Raw genomic sequence first — 17,976 nt, 5'->3', positions numbered from 1 at the left:
TCATCATCATCATCATCAAGCCTGTTTGGTAAACTGATATCAACAAATTATTGCAAGTTCAGGAAGAGGAAAACCACAGATCTGATCATTGGTAGATGATGATCTGTTTCAGACAGAAACCTACAGCGCTGCCAACAGGAAGACACGGATTGCCAAAAAAGTGCAACAAACTTCATCTCATGTTTGTTCACATTAACTTACACTTCACACCCCATCTCTTTAGGACAGGTCTGAGTTTGAGTTGAACTATAACTTTTCCTTTTGGAAAAGATGAGTGCCCGGAGTAAAAAACCTTATCTCTACTGTCCCGACTGACCCATCCATTCCTACAGCCAAACCAATGGAACAAAACTCTTTCCTTTGTTTTTGATTCAAGTTCCAGAGACTAGAGCTAAAGGACAACCATTCAAAAACAAGATCACATCACGGCTCCTCTGAGGAAGACTCAGTCAGAGGGGATTTGGATTTAAAGCCCCCCTGTGGATGAAGCAGTGAATTCTTTACTAGTTTTTATAAATAAAACTGGTAAGGGCAGGAGTTTCAACTTTTCACATATTTCATTACAAACTGTGAGTGACACTTGTAATAGACTCTACCTTTATCTGTTCACTAAGTCTTTGAGCTTGTTCAGTCTGCTTCAGAGAAAGTTCACAAACAGTAAGTTCAATGTGGCTCAGTTCGACTAATCGGGACGTACTGTGCCTTTACCCAGCAACAGACATCTTGACAAAACTCTATAAACAAAAGCAGACAGAAACTTTTCCTGTGAATCTTTACGAATCTTTAGTAACTGGTTAGAAAAGAAGTGACGTCACTGAAGCCACCATGTTCACACAGAAGCCATTTTCTTCAGATGGGCCAATCAAGCAGATACTCAGTGCGTTGCAGCAGTTCGAATGATGTCGTAGCTCGATCATAAAGCCAGAGCTGTAGGTCTGTTCTTGTTTGCGTAAATATGCAGAAAAGAGAATAGGACTTCTGGCTTAGAACGCCTCAAGCTGCTTCAATAGGTGGCGCTATGTCCTTTTTGATAAGCAAAGCTGCGCACGTATTTAACTAGTTTTGGTTCAAATGAAGAGGAAACATTCAAACAGCAATGGACAAGATAGATGCGGCTAAAGCTTTCTTGATTTATCATGGTCATCTATTTCCTCTCTCGGCTGAACGCTGAGGTGTAACGAGACCTGCTGAGTACTGCCGTATTCAACCATTGTCTGATAGCAATCCCATTATCTAGGCGAGCTATTCTTAGTCCAGTTTTAGTCAGACTAAGCTGTTTTCATGCATTCCAATAGTCCGATCTCACTACGCTCATGTAAACTGACTGAGGGCCTGGTTGACTAAAGGACTGTAAAACTGCTTGGTTGTTCTGAGCACATAACTCTCATTACAAATAACAGCTAAATCAGTGTTTCTCAAATTGTAGTTGGCAATTGCACCAGGAATGTGAGTAGATTGTAATTTCTATGGAACATTAAAAAAAAAAAAAATATATATATATATATATATATATATATATATATATATATATATATATATATATATATATATATATATATATATATATATATATATATATATATATATATATTAAAGAAGGAGGAGACCTCTGACGCTGGTTAGGAGAAGGTGCAATGTTGAGATGATTCAGCCACTGTGAGCATTGTGGACACAATGGGAGCTAACTTCAGTGCCAGCAGTAGTTTGCCTTTGTCAAGTAACAACACCCATACAATATGTGAAACTCTACCTGAAGATGGAAGACCACTCTGAAAAGAAAATGGAAATACCAGACTGAGAACATACAGTCTGGATGGTTTTGAGCTGGGATCCTAAACCACACTGTTGCTGTGTCCCAAACTGCCTATTTCTGGACCTACATCTCTATTTTGAGTGCATAAGCCATCAGCGCGTTTACACTCACAGCATGGAAAACACAGAACACTTTGATTTCACAGCTGGCGCAGTCAAAGCAGTCAAAAAGTTGCGTGTAGAACGCTGAACACTTCTCATATTCAATGGTCGCCATATTGGCTACATAGAGGAAGGAACAGGAATGGAGCAAGCAATGGTTGTTTCACTGACGGATGGAATGAAAAACAGAACTGTGAATGGTTGTAAAATGCAATGGTAGTTTTCAGTAAGTGCAAAGCTGCAGTGTTTGATTTGGTAACACTACGCTGTAAGGTTTTGAGTGCTGATCTGGTTAATGCAGAGTGTACTTACAAAAGCACGTGATTTGGGACACAGTGTGTTTTGTGCAATGAATCAATAGTTGATGAGGTTATGAAACCTACTAAGCTAAATGATATATGAGTTTGTGGAGTGCAGACAGCCTATTGGATCTTTAAAAAGCCTGACCTGCTGATACTGATTTTTATTTTTTTATAACTGACAGCATATACCTTCAATGTTTTAATCTTATTTTATTGAAAATCATTAAACAATACCTGTGAAACAATAAAATCTTTATGTCTTAACTTAAACAACCAATAAAGTATCCTGAGTTTTAGGTTTTAGAGCAAAATACAACAATGGCTGGCAGTCAGACCTTCCCGGTATATAAGATCAGTTTTCTATGTAAGGATGTGCCGATCGCTGATCCCCTGCATGTCTACCTCTTTCCAGCATGTGTCTCCCCACTCCCGCCCTGTTTCCTGCTCTATCTACCGTCCTCTCTCCTACCCAATTAAAGGCATAAAAGCTGCCAAAACAATAACAAAAAAAACAATAATAATATATTAGTTAGATGTCTGGACTGTTGGTTTTGTGGTCCTTGGACTGAAACAATTTGAGAAAAACTGAGTTAAACATTGATCTAGACATTTCCAATAAATGGAATGACAACTTGCTGCACAGTCACATTATGCTAACCTTTAGCACAAGAGTTCAGACTTTGTGGCTGTTTCACAGGAAAATGGCTGCTGCAGGGACACACTGCTTTGAATGTTTACAGACGTCCATTCACAACACGTCCAGTTTTTTTGCTCACATATATCTATGTACAGTTTATGAGTGGATACCTCCAGCTTTTATACAAAAGAACAGAGCAGATAAATATGGGGAGGGAGGTTGTGCTGTTCATATTGAACAAAGTGGGGATGCTTTCAGAATATTGCTGTGATGAATCCTTTCACACTCTGTGATGGATTAGAGAAGAAACGTCTAACTTCCTGACCTTTTTGCATCATTTCCTTCTTTATAACCCTCAAATGGAGTCACCTCAGCACAGCAGTGTGTTGGAGGACTCTGTCACCTGGGGGACTCTGTTTCTCTGAACTATCATGTGACTGTCAGCGGGGACAGTTTTAGTTCTCCTGAGATGGATTTGAAACCCTCCTCACTTCAGGTAAAGTCCCAGTTTGGAAATGAAATAAGGCAGACTACTGTCTAAGATATGATCATGTTGAGCCCTGATCAGGAAAGCCCTGCCACTCTATGATCTACATGTTTCTGTGACTTAGAACAAGGCCAGGTATGAACTCCATATTGAGTACAGTTGAGCTGACGTGTCAGAGAAGAAAACACCAAAGTTTTTATGTGAAAAGCCCTTAACCTGGATAGTTTCTAATAATGACACTTCAGTTTGTTCTTCAAATGTCTTTGTCTTATTCTCTCTAAGTTCCTGTCCCTACAGGATAATCCAAAGCCTCACAGCTTGGGAATTAACAGATTTTACTCTTTAAAATTGAACCAGATAAAAGATCAAAGCCTATTTTTTTTTATTTTTTTTTACAAAGGAACAATCTCACTGTAGTCATTCATCTCTCCTCGAGCCCCCGCCATCATCAGAGCCCCCTCCAGCCTGCTCATGCTGGAGCCAAGTCCAGCAGAGCTCTTCAGCCCCTCTCCCCCCAGCTCCTGGCACATCATGGCATCATGGGAAGACACAATAATCCCGCTACTTGCAGTCGGGCTACTCTCCTCCGCCCTCCTCTGGGGCTCTGGAGTCGGAGCAGGCGCTCTGATCCCGCTGCTTCCAGCACCCACGCTTCCTTCAGCGCCACCCCCACCTCGCCGTTTAGGGGGAGGGCCCCAGAGGAAGGCATGGGCAGGCCTGTAGTGCTGACGGGCATAGCGGAGCAGCTGCCTGCGTGTGGCTGGCAGGCGAATGGTGTAGACAAAGTATTCCAGGACGCTGTGCTGCATGTTGGGAAGAGTGTTGTGACACAGCGACTCCTCCAGGAACAGTCGAACCAGAGGGGCCTTGAATGCCTCGTAGCCAAGCTCGCCGAGGGACTTCAGGATGCGAGTAATCCGCAGGTAGTTGTGCTGAGACCTTAGAGAAAGGAGGGATGTTTTCTTTAGATCTACACCAAATGTTGCAAAGATGTGTTGTGTTTAAGTCAAGGGTCATCAAATGCTTTCATGAATGTGACTGTTTTCTGACAATTACAGGTTCCTCAGCACACCTTAGATACACGAGATGGTACATCATTTCAAAAATGGTTAAAGGAAAACATGAACAAGGTTAAACAAGTGGAAATTTAGAAAAGTGCTGAGAAACAACTTCAAAACAAGAACAAAATGCAGTTTTACTGACTACAGAATGCAGGTTCTGAGGCTAAGTAACATCAGAGCTGGTGACAGACCATGTGTAGACACATAGGGCCTGATCTTCTAAAGGTTTGCATGCATAAAAACATGTGCAAAGCTGATGTACTAACTGGGTGCAGAGAGAATTGCATCCATCAAATGGGCAAATTGCACGTGCAATCCATTTAGCGCGTTTAACTTTATGAATATGCAGAATATATGCCGATCATCAGAACACACAAAATTCTGGGAGGAGATGCAATCATATTCTTCTTGCGCCTGCAGTGTGATTCATCAAACCTGAAACTGTTGGCAGCCTCTGTTTTTGCTTCTATACTTAGCATGTTTGAAAGGCAGGTGCAAACTGGCACAGTGTTACACACAAACGACTGGGGTCGTCGAGGCCAGAAGAAAGCAGAGGTGCAACGACAGAGGACAGGGAGGAAGAATCTTCAGTGCGCGTATCAACATATTTGGGCTGTCAGAAATAAAAAAAAAAACACTAAGTACAACAAGTCCATTTTGAGCTGATTCGGAGCTAGTCAGAAAAAGGAGCCATGCCATATCTTCTATGAGGAGATGTCTGATGTAAAAGAAAAAATGCCTTAGAGTATGGGTACTAAAACACATGGTATTGGTAACTTTTTGAAAACAGGGTATACAAAACTTTCTTAGTATCATTATACTGTGGAAGCTCAGTCCATAGGGGCATGCGTTTGTAACCAGAGGGCCACTGGTTCAAATCCTGGCACGGACCAAGATTGGGAATTGGACTGATGGCTGGAGAGGTGTTAGCTTAGACCCCTTAGTACTTATGAGGTGCCCTTGCGCATAGGACAATACCCTCAACTGCTCAATTCTGTGAGTCACTTTGGACAAGAGCATCTGCTAAGTAAAACTGTAAGTTGCACATTGACACAGCACTAACCGGTTGTTTCGTTTGCGCAATGATGGCTCGAGTGTCCCGTTGGCGGGCCAACCCATACGTCTGAGTCCTCAAACTACATTTTGCCTTTAGGGCCACTCTGCTCTCAAATCTCTCCATGGTGACACCAGGTAGCACGCACTAAATCCTCATTTAAAGAGGACGGTTTGTACCCTAATCAATTGCACATGAAGTCTTAGTAGATAATCTGCAACACGCCCACAAACAGTGTGTGCAAGTTTTTTGGTTTGTACACGCAATTAACGCTTGTTATTTGGGATCTTGGTAGATCAGGCCTTAAGTGCACAACTTTATTTGCCGTGTTGTTCGCACATGGCTAACGTTCCCTTTGAAGTCACAACCTGTGAAATAAACACAACCAGCTAACACGACTGACACATGTGTGTTTGTGTGTGTGAGTACTCACTCATTTAGGTGCTGGAAGCGCTCTTGCCAGTTGGAAGCTCGAGCTACGTTCCCGCTTTTATCCAGCAGTTTGATCCCGTAGAAGTCCAACATGATGGAGTAAGCAGCCAGAAATCTGCGCTTGGCCTCTCGAGTGCTTTGGAATTCCTGACAGGATCACACACACAGATCAGAAACCAACACACAGGTGATACAGCTCCTTTCTGCTGGCAGCATCACACACAGTCCGGCAGCAGTATCATGACATCCATACATGTTGATAGACTACCCTCTCACCCAACACTTTTTTATACCCATCCAAGACACACCAGTATTTTTCCATGGAGTTGATTTGTAAAAGTGTTTGTTTTTCAGGTCAATAAATGAAAAAAAAACAAAAAGAAAGAGTCACTCTGTGAGATACTCTCAAACAGCTGTGTTAGAAAAAAATTCAACATGGTTTATTAAAGTCCTTTGTCTCGAGGCTGGATGCGTGTTCATTTTGTCAGCTATGTTAAACACTTTGACAGTGCAAGTCTATTGAGTCTCTTCTGTAGTTTTTAGTCATAGCTTTACCTTTAGTCAAAAACACTTTCTCATTCATTTCAAAACCAACCAGAAACTGGTATTAAAGCCGTACAGAGTGTTAAAATCAGCAACATTTCCCTCTCTAAACTAGAGGTGGGACAATATGTTATTCTTGCGATTTGATTCTATTACGGTTTTTGGAGTGCCAATTTGATTTAAATTGTGATTCTTGGATATTTACGATTTTTGTTATTTTTAGTTTTTTCTTAACACCAGACTCAGACTATGTGAAAAAGTTAAATGATGATAAAGTCTACAGACCTTAACAGGTGCCATATTTTCCCATAAAATGCAAATCATGGGAGTCAGAGAGAGTCACCCTCTGCTGGAGAAAAGTAACTTTTTTCCAATCCAGTTTATTAAATAAGACTGTTAATGAAGGAAAGAAGGAAGGGAAGAAGAAGGATATACTCGGGCTTGGGTACAAAGCCCTTTCAAACTATGAAAAAGGAAAACCAGCATTTATGGCCAGCAATTGGAATGGGGACTTGTACATGGACATTGATGATGCTACTTTGAAAGAGATATGGAAATTAGCAACAATATTTCAGTCTGCAACAGGTTAAAAGAAAATCAATTCAGGTTACTACACCGCCTACAGTTAATCACCCCCAACTTAGACATTGAATGGATCCTAACAAATCTGAGCTGTGCATGAAGTGTAATGTTGAGGTTGCTACTTATATTCATTGTGTTTGGACCTGTATTTTTATAGATGATTACTGGAAAAATATACTAGATAGACTACTTGTCGTTAAATTTAATAAGGATCCTCTGGCCTTACTGTTTGGGTTGCCAAATGAACAACTCAAAAGTACACATTACAAAAGACTTCTATGTATCCTCACCTTTCGTGCGAGGAAAAATATATTACTTAAATGGATAGATTCTAAATCTCCAACAGTAGCTGGATGGCACAAAGTTATCTTTAATATGTTACCCATGGAATATCTGACTTACCCATCTAAGTGCATGATAAATGTTTTCTATGACATCTGGTCCCCATTTCTAAAATATATTGGTTTTGGACTTAAAAGTATTGTAATGAAAGGTCTGATAGACCATAGGAGTTTGTGACTAACTCTTTATGAAGTCATTATGATACTAGTGGGTGTGTTATAAGGCTACCACATGCAGGGTGGTGAAGCCTGGATGCTGTCTCTGACTATGACGCTTTGTTGTTTGTAATTTTCCATTTTTGAAGTGTAACATGGCCCCCCCTGTTTTTTTTTTTTTTGTTTGTTTTGTTTTAGTTTTGAGTTATATCTGTTGTGTTGCAACCGCTGTGTGATTTGCTGGGGGTATACATGTGTATGTGTGTGTACGTATGTGTGTGTATATGCTTATATGTATAAATGTGTGTCCATAGGTATACATGTGGACATATATGTGTGTCAATATACACCTCTTATATACCATATAAAAAATCAATAAAGATATTTGAAAAAAATAAAACAAAATAAAAGACTGAAATGAAGAATCTGAATTTGAATTTGAAAAAACAAAGTGGATTTTTTGACAAAGAATCCCAATTTTGACATTGTCAAACAAAAATCCCGATACATTGATTTCCGTTTTTTCTCCCAGCCCTACTCTGAACACTTTCTTTCATGTTAATTTTTTGGCGTAGTAATTTAGCCTTGACTCTCCCCACAACATAAAGCTGCTGTTCTGTCCCTGCTCCATATCTGTAGAGTAAGGAAAGGTGATTAGAGGGTACGGCCACACTGCAGCATGATTGGCCCCAGCAGAGCCACCCCCTGCTGGCCAGTGGTTGCACTAGTCCAATATGAGCCAGATTTAACCCTTATATTTTCAGTCACACTGGCCAAATAAACTGGACTTTAGGATTGAAGTGTGCTTGGGCACAGTATGGATAGCAAATGTGACAGCGCCCTAAGCATCGGCTTCACATCTTCTCCTGTGGTTAGTCTGACAGGAAGTGAGGCTGAGTCAGCCAACTTTGGTTTATAACAACTCTCAAGACTTCATTCTTGAGTGAGCGCTTGTGATTATTTTTTTTTTAACTTGTGACCTTTGCATTAACAGTCTCCCTGCTGGGATCATAATGAGATGATCTTTCCAAAGAGAACACTGCACCTGTCTTAGGTGTGGGAACAGGAAGAAGAAAGCTGTCTGTATGTAGAGGGGAATATTAACTGAGCAGACATCCAGCTGTAAACTTCAGCAGTAACACTGTTAAACATGGTGTGTGAGGAGTTATTGTCTGACTGCCTTACTTTGATCTCATCCTGAGTCAGTTCATGTGCGTAGAAGTTGAGCCCTTGTTCTCTCAATGGGAACAGCCTGGAGAGTGGGGAAAAAAAAGAAAACAGATTTAAGAAATCATTTTATTTATAAGCATATTGATGGATGAGCACAATATATTAAAGTCTAAGTTGAATTTCACATTTCCACCTATGCATCGTCATGAGGGACATTAAATATTTCCTTCACCTCTCATCAACTAACTGGAGCTCAAACTGTTTAAGTTTAGTGCTGGTGTCTTCAATAAAAAATAAAAAATAAAAAAAACTTTCTGTTTCCCTTTACTTAGTGTCTGCCATCGTGTAAAACTCACTTTGTTCAGCAACACTGTAGTTCACTCTCAGTTAGGCTTTGTGTATTACTCCTCTATCTGTAACATCTTTAACAGTGTTGTCAGTGTTAAAGTCTGTCAACGCTGTCTGAGGATCATACCAGCTGTGACATTTCACACCACACAGTGTTTATTTGTCCATTCATCTGAACCAGCTGCTTGATGTAGGTTGGTTCCAGGAAGTGAGATATCCACCTCAGAAACTATGGCTGTGTCCGAAATCACTCCCTATTCACTATATAGTGCACTATATAGTGAATACACGCCATTTTAAAGTGCTGTCCGAAATCTGAGTGAGCATGGTCATTCACTATATAGTCCACTCAATGTATCCCACAATGCATTTTGAAAAGTAGTGTATTAGCGATGCTCACTATATGAGCAATATATACCATCATGCATTTCGGTTCAAACAGAAGAAATGGCTGATTACATGTTTAATGATTACTAATAGCATGAAACAACATTAAAAACTGTCAGAGAATAACACTTAGCTCCCTGTTCAACTTTCAGATGAGCCCGTCTCACAACTTTGAGCTGAGAAACAAACAACACGGACGTTAGCCGTTAAACCGTTCCACACGGGTGATGCATTCACTGGACTTTGTAATTCTTAAACACAGCATAAGTTATGCGCAAATATATGGTTTATTTATTTAAAAATAACGTGTAATAAATGTTTCTATTATATTTGGCTGTTGCAGAAAAAAAGCTAAATATAATATTAGGTATCAGTAAAATAAAAACTGTTTTGCAGTTTTTAAGAAAAGATATAACTGTAAATCCCCAGCCGTCCATAAGCAACGCGAGAGTTAATACGTCACTGTCAGCGGCTTGCGAATGAGTGAGTAGTGTCTGTAGTGTTGTTTTAATTTAGCTGATTGAGTGGACTCTATATTCAAATACATCTAATTCACTGTATAGTGAGTAGTGAGTAGGGAATGAGTGAGTGATTTCGGATACAACCTATGACATTTATGTCTCATTTGTCATGAACGGAGTCCTAATTAAAATGATGAGGACTTCCTCTCCCCATCTAGCGTGTGGATAGAATTGATCTTCATCAGGATGAGAGCGCACAGCTCAGCTCTGTGCAGCACAGAGCAGTGATGCTAACAGCTCATTACACTTACAGTCAGGTGAAACCTGGAGTCTGCATTCACACTTTATTTCGAGAATTTTCAGCGCGTTACTTCCACACAAAAACACCGCTAAATAAGGCTCTAGTTCTCATCGTGTCGTAAAACGGCGCTACCTCCGCTGCAGAGCCACAGCTGGCTACGAGGCGCTCACCGCTTAGTGTATCAGTCCGTGCACGGATATAATATAAACAAACGCAGGTAGTCTGCAAGGACGAAGAGACACTATGAGAACTAGAGCCTTATTTAGCAGTGTTTTTGTGTGAAAGTAACGCGCTGAAAATTCTCGAAATAAAGCGTGAATGCAGGCTGATATCAGATTTTTTTTGGTGGGAGTCCGTTTATTTGTGTTTTTGGTCAAGTAAAATATGGCCCCGTCTGAGTGCAGAGGAAACAGGCAGAGGAGCAGGGAGGGGGTGTTTGGTGCGTGCACCCTGGGCTTCTGCTGCACAAAAACACTGCTGTAGGGGTAATTTCTGCCCTAAACCTTGTGATAGGACCCAACTTGTTCCATCCCGGAGTATCACTTTAAAGAACCCAGCAACCAGACAGTAAACTGTATAATGAAAGGATGCAGTTTATTCATCTCCTGTGCAGTGTGTCGTTAGAGATACTAGCGTTTTAGATGGAAGACAGTTTTTAAACGATGTTTATTTGTGCTGTAAAAACAGCTTCTTTTGGCTTGGTGTGTGTGTGGTTTCTGGTTCTTTCTGAGACAGCCTTAATCAGACACTCAATAAACAGCACTTCCACATAGCCTCATATTTGTCATATAGTTCTATATTTGTCATGTACATTCTCTCGACATCCCGACTGCAGCCACTTTATTCAACCTGCTTCTGAATGTGAGCTTATGTAACGGCATTAAGAATAGAGTGTATTATCAGGAGTCAGAGCTATAAAAGGAGACAGATAGAAGGAATGTCTCACCACTGGATGTAGGTGTGATTGTGCTCCAGTTTGTCATAGTCGCCTCTCCACTTGGTTAAAATCTCCTCGATGTAGATACCTGAAGAGAAACAAGATAATGAGCTTTCACACACATTAACACTGTGTGAGTGTGCAACTTGCAGTGTTTTCTTGCAGTGAAGGCTCTTTTCAGCCTCTCTGTTTGCAGCATTTCATCAAATAAAACCCAAATTAAATAAAAAGAAACAAAACTTGAACTTCGGACCTTGAAAGCGGGAATTACAATTTTATTTCTTACATTTTTCAAATGAGTTTAAAACTTGTAGTAAAACAAATCAAAATCATTTATTGTTACTTTTTAAAAAATCAGATCTTGGGTCGCTGTGAGGACTAACAGCTTGGCATTAAGTGCATTGACACCTGTGGCTGGAATTATTAGTGTGTTTCCAGGGCAAAGACACAGTTTATTTGTTAAAGACAGTTTTTTGCAGGATGCAAAGCAACAAGGTAATGTATTGAGGCATCACTAATGGGGAGATCATCAGTGTTGTGCTAGTTACTCAAAAACAGTAATTAGTTGTAGTTACTAGTTACTGCAATTCAAAAGCAACTTAGTTACTAACTCAGTTATTAAAACCAAAAAGTAAAGCATTACTATGAAAAGTAACTATTTAGTTACAAAAAAAGTTAAAAACTGTCGACACTGCAAGCTCTGTACTACTTGACATCCATTTTCATCACTGAACTGAACCCTGCTAAGCAACATGGTCTATATTTATACAAACAAAACACTAAGATGTTTTAAAGTGCAGGTTTATTTCTGGCCAGAACAAACTGACAAACTGAAAAAAATGTGACAAAGTGCTTGTCTGAAAACTTGCTCCCCTACAGCTCAGTTGACCTCTACAACCAGGTCAGCATTGACATCTACAGGTCAGAGTAGGGTAAAGTCTGCCACAATAGCTAGAGAAAAATAGCTTCACATATACTATAACAAACAAAATTAGTTACCAGTTAGAACAGGGATGGGTAACTTTGATGATGGGGGCCACTGTATTTCCACAAAGAGTAGCACCAGATCTACAAGCTTGTCATGTCAACAGCACTATGCAATTTGAAAAGGCTTTCCGTCCCATTTGCCTGGAGGCGCCAGGTATCAAAACAATTATCCGCCTGAAAGCGGGCGACTCCACTGTAAAAATAGGCTGCATATCTTCCACAACGTAGCCTAGGATGACTTGATTAACTTTAGCCTGGCTGGCAGTCGCACTCCCTCGTAGAAAAGAACTCAGGCAGTGTTGCTAAGGTGCACGGGGTAATGTGACATCTGTGACGGTATCTATGCCGGTACCTGACCTGCTAGCTTTAGCAACAAGTTTCATCGCCGCATGCTCGGTGCCTAGATGCTTTAACAGATTGGAGTTGCTATTTGCAGCAGCAGAGGGGCTCCTAGTTCCGAGACATAAGTTGTATTTAACAATCATTTCTCAAACATTTTTTCTCAAACATTTCTCTTATGCTCAAAGTAGGAGAAGTAGTGAGCAAACTTCCACAAGAAGAAACTTGCCCTGGGTTCCGCCATGATTTTCTTGCTGTAATAAACAAACGCCCGACAGCGCAGCGCACTCTCCTCCTCGCTCTTGCACTTCCCCCAAGCCCCCCGACACAGGAAGTAAACACAGTGGCTCAGCCAAGATAGTAAAATAAAATAACATAAAATAAACTAATAAACGGATCGTTTAGTAACTATAACTGAGTTGTTGAATTTTAAAAATAATGTGTGTGATTATAAGTTACTGCCAAAGTAACTTTTTTGGCAGTAACCAATAACGCATTAGTCCCAACACTGGAAATCATGGTTCTTATATAATATAGTGCTGTTTCCCAGACCACCTGGTATGCTAGCAGTGCCTTCAGATTTGGTGAAAATTTAGTATGTACTATGTACTATCTCATACATGTAGTATGTAGTATAAAGTATGTGAAAGAGTAAAATCTGCTGGCAAAATGGCAAAAATTCCCAGATGTCCCACTGATCTGGAAAAAATTTTCAGGATGCAATGGGCCAATCTACCTCACATAAAATGCATGGCACTTATGCTGTTAGTCTTCTTTTACATTTCATTGCAGGTGGATCTCGGGTGTAAGTACATTACCACCACCTACTGGAATGAGTCAGCTTTACAACTACAACAGAATAAACGCTGCGCTGTTGTCGCTTTCATACACTGATGCTGTGTATACAGTGGTCCTCGCGTTGCTACAGAGTTAGTATCGCAATATAAGAAGTTTTTATCATAAAAAGATTATGCTGGTGTTATCTTACAAGGTGTGATACGGCACACCCCGACTGTTTACTTCTACAAATTTCACCTGATTCTGGTGAAAGGTGTCGCGGCAATCCACTCCAAACAGAGAGTCCTCACAGTCTGCAAATTATATTTTGGCAACTTCAGGCTCTTCTAACATAAAAATAAACTGACTGTTTTTTTTTATCTTATGGTATTATTATTGTGTTAATATGTGGTGATTTGATCTCCCATACAAACAGGAAGGGAATGTTTATCTGCAATACTCATCAATGCAAACTTCAAAGCAGCAGAGTACAGACCTTTTAGGCTAAGACCTGAACGTCATCTCTTAAACAGGAGCTAAACCCAGGTCAAAGAAATATGTGATCTGCTGATACTCTCATTCTACTATCTTATGGGGGGAGACTTGGTTAAAACTCCTCACAGAGGCTTTTTTGAAGATAAAGCTATGATGTTCATCTCACCGTCAGGGACAAGAGGAATCTTGTTCAGGTAGAAGCAGAGGTTTCTGTACTCATTGGGTTGTCGAGACTTTCTGTAGTTCTGCACAAAGACATAAATCACAGAGATCAAACTGAGCATTCATAACATTTTACAAACGTGTGTGTGTGTAGGTGTGTGTGTGTGTGTGTGTACCGGGTAGCTGTGTCTGTATTTGTAGAGGTCCCTGGCAGCATAGAAACTCCTCTTCATCTTTGGGAGAGAGTCTCGGGGTTCAGCCAGCTAAGAGGAGGAGAGAAGAATAAAACAGAGAGAAATAAAAAAAGACACTCAGCTCTCAACCCTCCTGTTTTAACAGACACAGAGGAGCACACATGAGTGATTCAGATGAATGAAGGTCAAAGGCTGCATCCTTTTCTCTCTAACACAAGAGGAGGACTCACACCAGGGCTGCAGAGAGATCCCAACAAACAGCCACAACAAGGATGTAACCTCAGGTCAGACGGGTTTCGTTTCAGGCGTTTGGAGGGTCTGTGATATTTAGGTGTACTGAGGTCACATACTTTTTTTTACAGTCTGAATAAAGGGAAATCTGTTGCTTTCACATCCTGCTGTCAGTCAAATCACTGGTTCCAAAAGTAGAGGTCGGAACCCAGAGAAAACCCCTGGCTTTCAAAATACAAAGCTCCAAATGTTGTGAAACTACGCTGTGTTATAAACCACAGTTCATCAAGTGTCCACCAGAGGCTGGCTGCAGAAACACCAGAAACCACATACACACCCTTGAAAATGTATATGATCTATCTGATCCATCTGATTGAAACAACTTTTCTATTGTAATGTTTATAAAATACTAAATGTAAAATGCAGTGCTACGTACACTTAACCTGAAAACCTTAAGTGCGTCAAGTTTGCCAAATACCTGCAAAGAAATCATTGGGTAAAAAACGTGGTCAGTTGGTGAAACCAATGTTTCTCATGATATTACTGATATTGTGTACAAAACATTAATGTCTACGGTATCAAGCTTAGGAATCAGACATTCTATAATTAATATATACTATACTTAACAAATATACTTTGAGTGTATATCTATAATACAGTTTCGGGGCAACAGACAATAAAGTGGTTTTTAGGCGCCATCTACTGCAGTGGGGGTGCTGAAGTCATATTTTATTTCCAACTGGGCTAAAATGTAAATTTTGATTTTTTTTTCATTACTATCAATAATTATCAATATTTCATTGGAGATGAAAGTACGATATATTGCTGTATTGATATTTTTTTCACACTTCTATTTTAAAGACAGAGCCAGGCTAAAAATAATAAAGCTGCCCTTCCTCTTCACAAACATCCTTCGTGAGCAGAAATAAACTGACAGAAATGCTTCTTCTTCTTCTTCTTCTTTTGCTTCTTTTTATGATGTTAGTCGTCTCAAAATGTGTGTAACAAACTGTGAAACAGAGTCCCATAACAAATTGCTGGAGCTGATAATCTGACAGCATGAAGTAATAACAGTGGCACAGGAACAATCATCACCATCAGGCTAATAAAATGTGCTGTTTCCTCATAAAACAGCAGGCTGTTGGTACAACGTTAATTTGAAAAGCAGTACGGGAATAACTCATTACCAAACCAATGATGTGAGGTCATAAATCCTCACATGGTGGGAATGAAATATAATAGACTGATGTAATAAAATGATATTATGGAGTGAACTATTAACCATCATTTAGTTCATCTCACACTGACAGTTTACTGACCTCAGTGAAGTCCAGCTGCTGGATGTCATGTGTTTGTCAGGTGTTACACTGAGAACATTAACACCACGTAAAGAGCACCAGTTTATGAGTGCTAAAACAAGGTCACTTAAAGCAGCAGGTTTTTAATGTTTGGTGTAGAATGAGGATACTGAATAAAACAGCAGCACATGGCGCTGCTGCCCGGCTGCCCTCTTCCCGTCCTAGAATTATCGAGGCCAGCCGAGCCCCTGCCTCCATACGCACCGTCTCCTCCCACGTGCACACCGAGCCACCGCCACCCTACCTGCGGAGACGAGTCCCCGGCGGCCCGCTCTCTCTCCGGGCTGACGGAGTCGGACACGCCGCTGTCATCTTCAACCGCTGGCTCATCGTCCTCGGAGTCCGAGCCCCACGTCGAGTCGCATTCCTCAACGGTGCTCGGCTCCTTGAAACGCCAGCTGCCCAGCAGGTTTCCCATCTAAAGAACATACAGCTCCCTCCTTCTATGAGTCGGTTTACTCTAAATTCTACATTTTTTTCACCAGCAGCCTCCTACCTCCCTCCGCACGGCTGTGAGCGCTCTCAGAGCGGAGTTTTAAATGGCAGAAAAGGGGAATTTCCACCAGAAGGATGATGCTGTCTCGCTATGGGGGGTGATTAGTGCAACAAGGACAGAGAGGACGCTCTTAAAGGAACAGGACAGACATTTTGAACAAAGCAGCATCCTCTGGTCTCAGAATATTACGGAGCCCCCTAAGGGTCACAGTGAGATTTTTTTCAGGAAGACTGTTGCATTCCCTCGCAATAAACCCCTTTAGAGCTGTAGGCACATTTCGTTTGCAGGAGCACTGCAGTGTACAATGGTTTGACACAATTTTTACTTAATTCCATCACAGTGACGGCTGATAAACAACTCCCAGCTTTGTGAAAAAGCAATGAGTGGATGAAAGAGATTAGCACGTTTTAGTGAAGAAATCCAGCGTGTAGCCTACCTGTCACATGACAGCATTATTCGTTGAAACTTACAAGCCTGTGAAATATCACGACCTAAACATGTGTCAATAAATCAGAAACCATCAGGCTCATCATAAAGAACCAGAAAACCACATCCGGAGAACTGCACCAACCAGAATATTAACGGTTGTGTATTGCAAGGTTACTAATAAGACTGGTACATAGTTTGATGATAAATCTAGTTAGTCTTTGATCATGAAATCTGTTTCTGTTAATCATAATTTAGCTTCAATTATTACTTCTTCTCCATATTGAGTTCATTGTGTTGGCCAGAACCTTTTTTTTTTCATTAAATGAGTGAAGTAAAAACTGGATTTAGGACATCCATCCACGGAAATTCCCAAGCACCCACGGACAGTCCTGACTCGTGATTGTTAATTCTCTAGCACGTGTGACGGTAAGCTTTGTTTTGTTATCTTATCCATCTCCTCAAAGCTACATGAGCAGTAAAAGTTGAATGATGAGTATTCCTGAAATCCGCTGCAGATGCTGATAAGTGGCAGATTGGCATATATTGATTTATGGTCTTAGCCTTCAGGACCACAGACAGCTCTGTTGTCTGACCGACAGTGCATTGTTCAACTATCTGGGGAGGAATTCAGATTTTTTGGAGCCTTTACTGTGTTCTCCGTCTACATCTACATTAATTAGATAGCAGTGATACAATAAACATGTTGATGTTATATGTAACATTTGTAAGATGATGTAACAGTGTTTTTATGCTGCTTGCTGCTGTTGTGTCTGGATATATATATTGCTAGGCGTCGCCCTGTTGGCTATGGCTGCGTGTTGCAGCAGCTCTCTCTTCTTTGTCTGTTTCTTGTAATTTTTTCATCTTTTTTCCGTAATTTTTGTATTTGGAGTGGATCATTACTTTGTATGGTTCATTGTTGATCATATACATTAAATTTTTTGTGGCTTCAGTGATATTTTTATTACTTTGTCTCCTGTGTTTGTCTGGAGATCCTACATGCAACCATGGCCGCATTGTTTACATGGGAACTCAGCTATTAGCAGCCTGTAGCATGTCAATGCTAGCTGGTGTAAGGCCTAATGTCTTCCCACAAGGTGAGGAGAAGGAGGTGAGGATGACGTGCTGGTTCTCAGGTGAGAAAAAAGAAGTGACAACATGGACCTGTCCTTCCTCCCATCGTTATTGAGAACGTAAGATCTATCTCCAATAAGATGGATGAGCTAGCTGTGCTAACCCAGCAACAGAGGGAATACCAGAGGGCAGAGTAGCATCATGCTATTCACAGACATGGCTAACAAAGCTAACATCAGACACCAACGCCACATTGGAAGAGCTTCACCTGCAGTGAGCAGACAGGAGACAGAGATGGAGCATGACTGAAGAAGCTCAGTC

At 40.7% G+C, this 17,976-nt stretch overlaps 1 protein-coding gene across 1 annotated transcript; it reads right to left on the bottom strand.

The window, feature by feature from the left end:
- Positions 1 to 1,553: 1,553 nt before the first annotated feature.
- Positions 1,554 to 16,211, bottom strand: ogfrl1 (opioid growth factor receptor-like 1). Its single transcript, XM_074675750.1, has 7 exons — positions 15,901 to 16,211; positions 14,050 to 14,136; positions 13,878 to 13,956; positions 11,123 to 11,201; positions 8,695 to 8,761; positions 5,889 to 6,034; positions 1,554 to 4,279 (listed from the first exon to the last, which is right to left on the bottom strand). The coding sequence occupies exons 1-7, from the start codon at positions 16,072 to 16,074 to the stop codon at positions 3,733 to 3,735; spliced, it is 1,179 nt and encodes a 392-aa protein (XP_074531851.1). The 5' UTR covers positions 16,075 to 16,211; the 3' UTR covers positions 1,554 to 3,732.
- Positions 16,212 to 17,976: the final 1,765 nt, after the last annotated feature.

Source organism: Halichoeres trimaculatus, unplaced genomic scaffold, assembly GCF_033239565.1.
Source record: "Halichoeres trimaculatus isolate MK-OKI-2021-1 unplaced genomic scaffold, fHalTri1.1 fHalTri1_scaffold_8, whole genome shotgun sequence".
In the NCBI taxonomy this organism is placed as follows: domain Eukaryota; kingdom Metazoa; phylum Chordata; class Actinopteri; order Labriformes; family Labridae; genus Halichoeres; species Halichoeres trimaculatus.
This window is presented reverse-complemented; position numbering and strand designations above follow the sequence as displayed.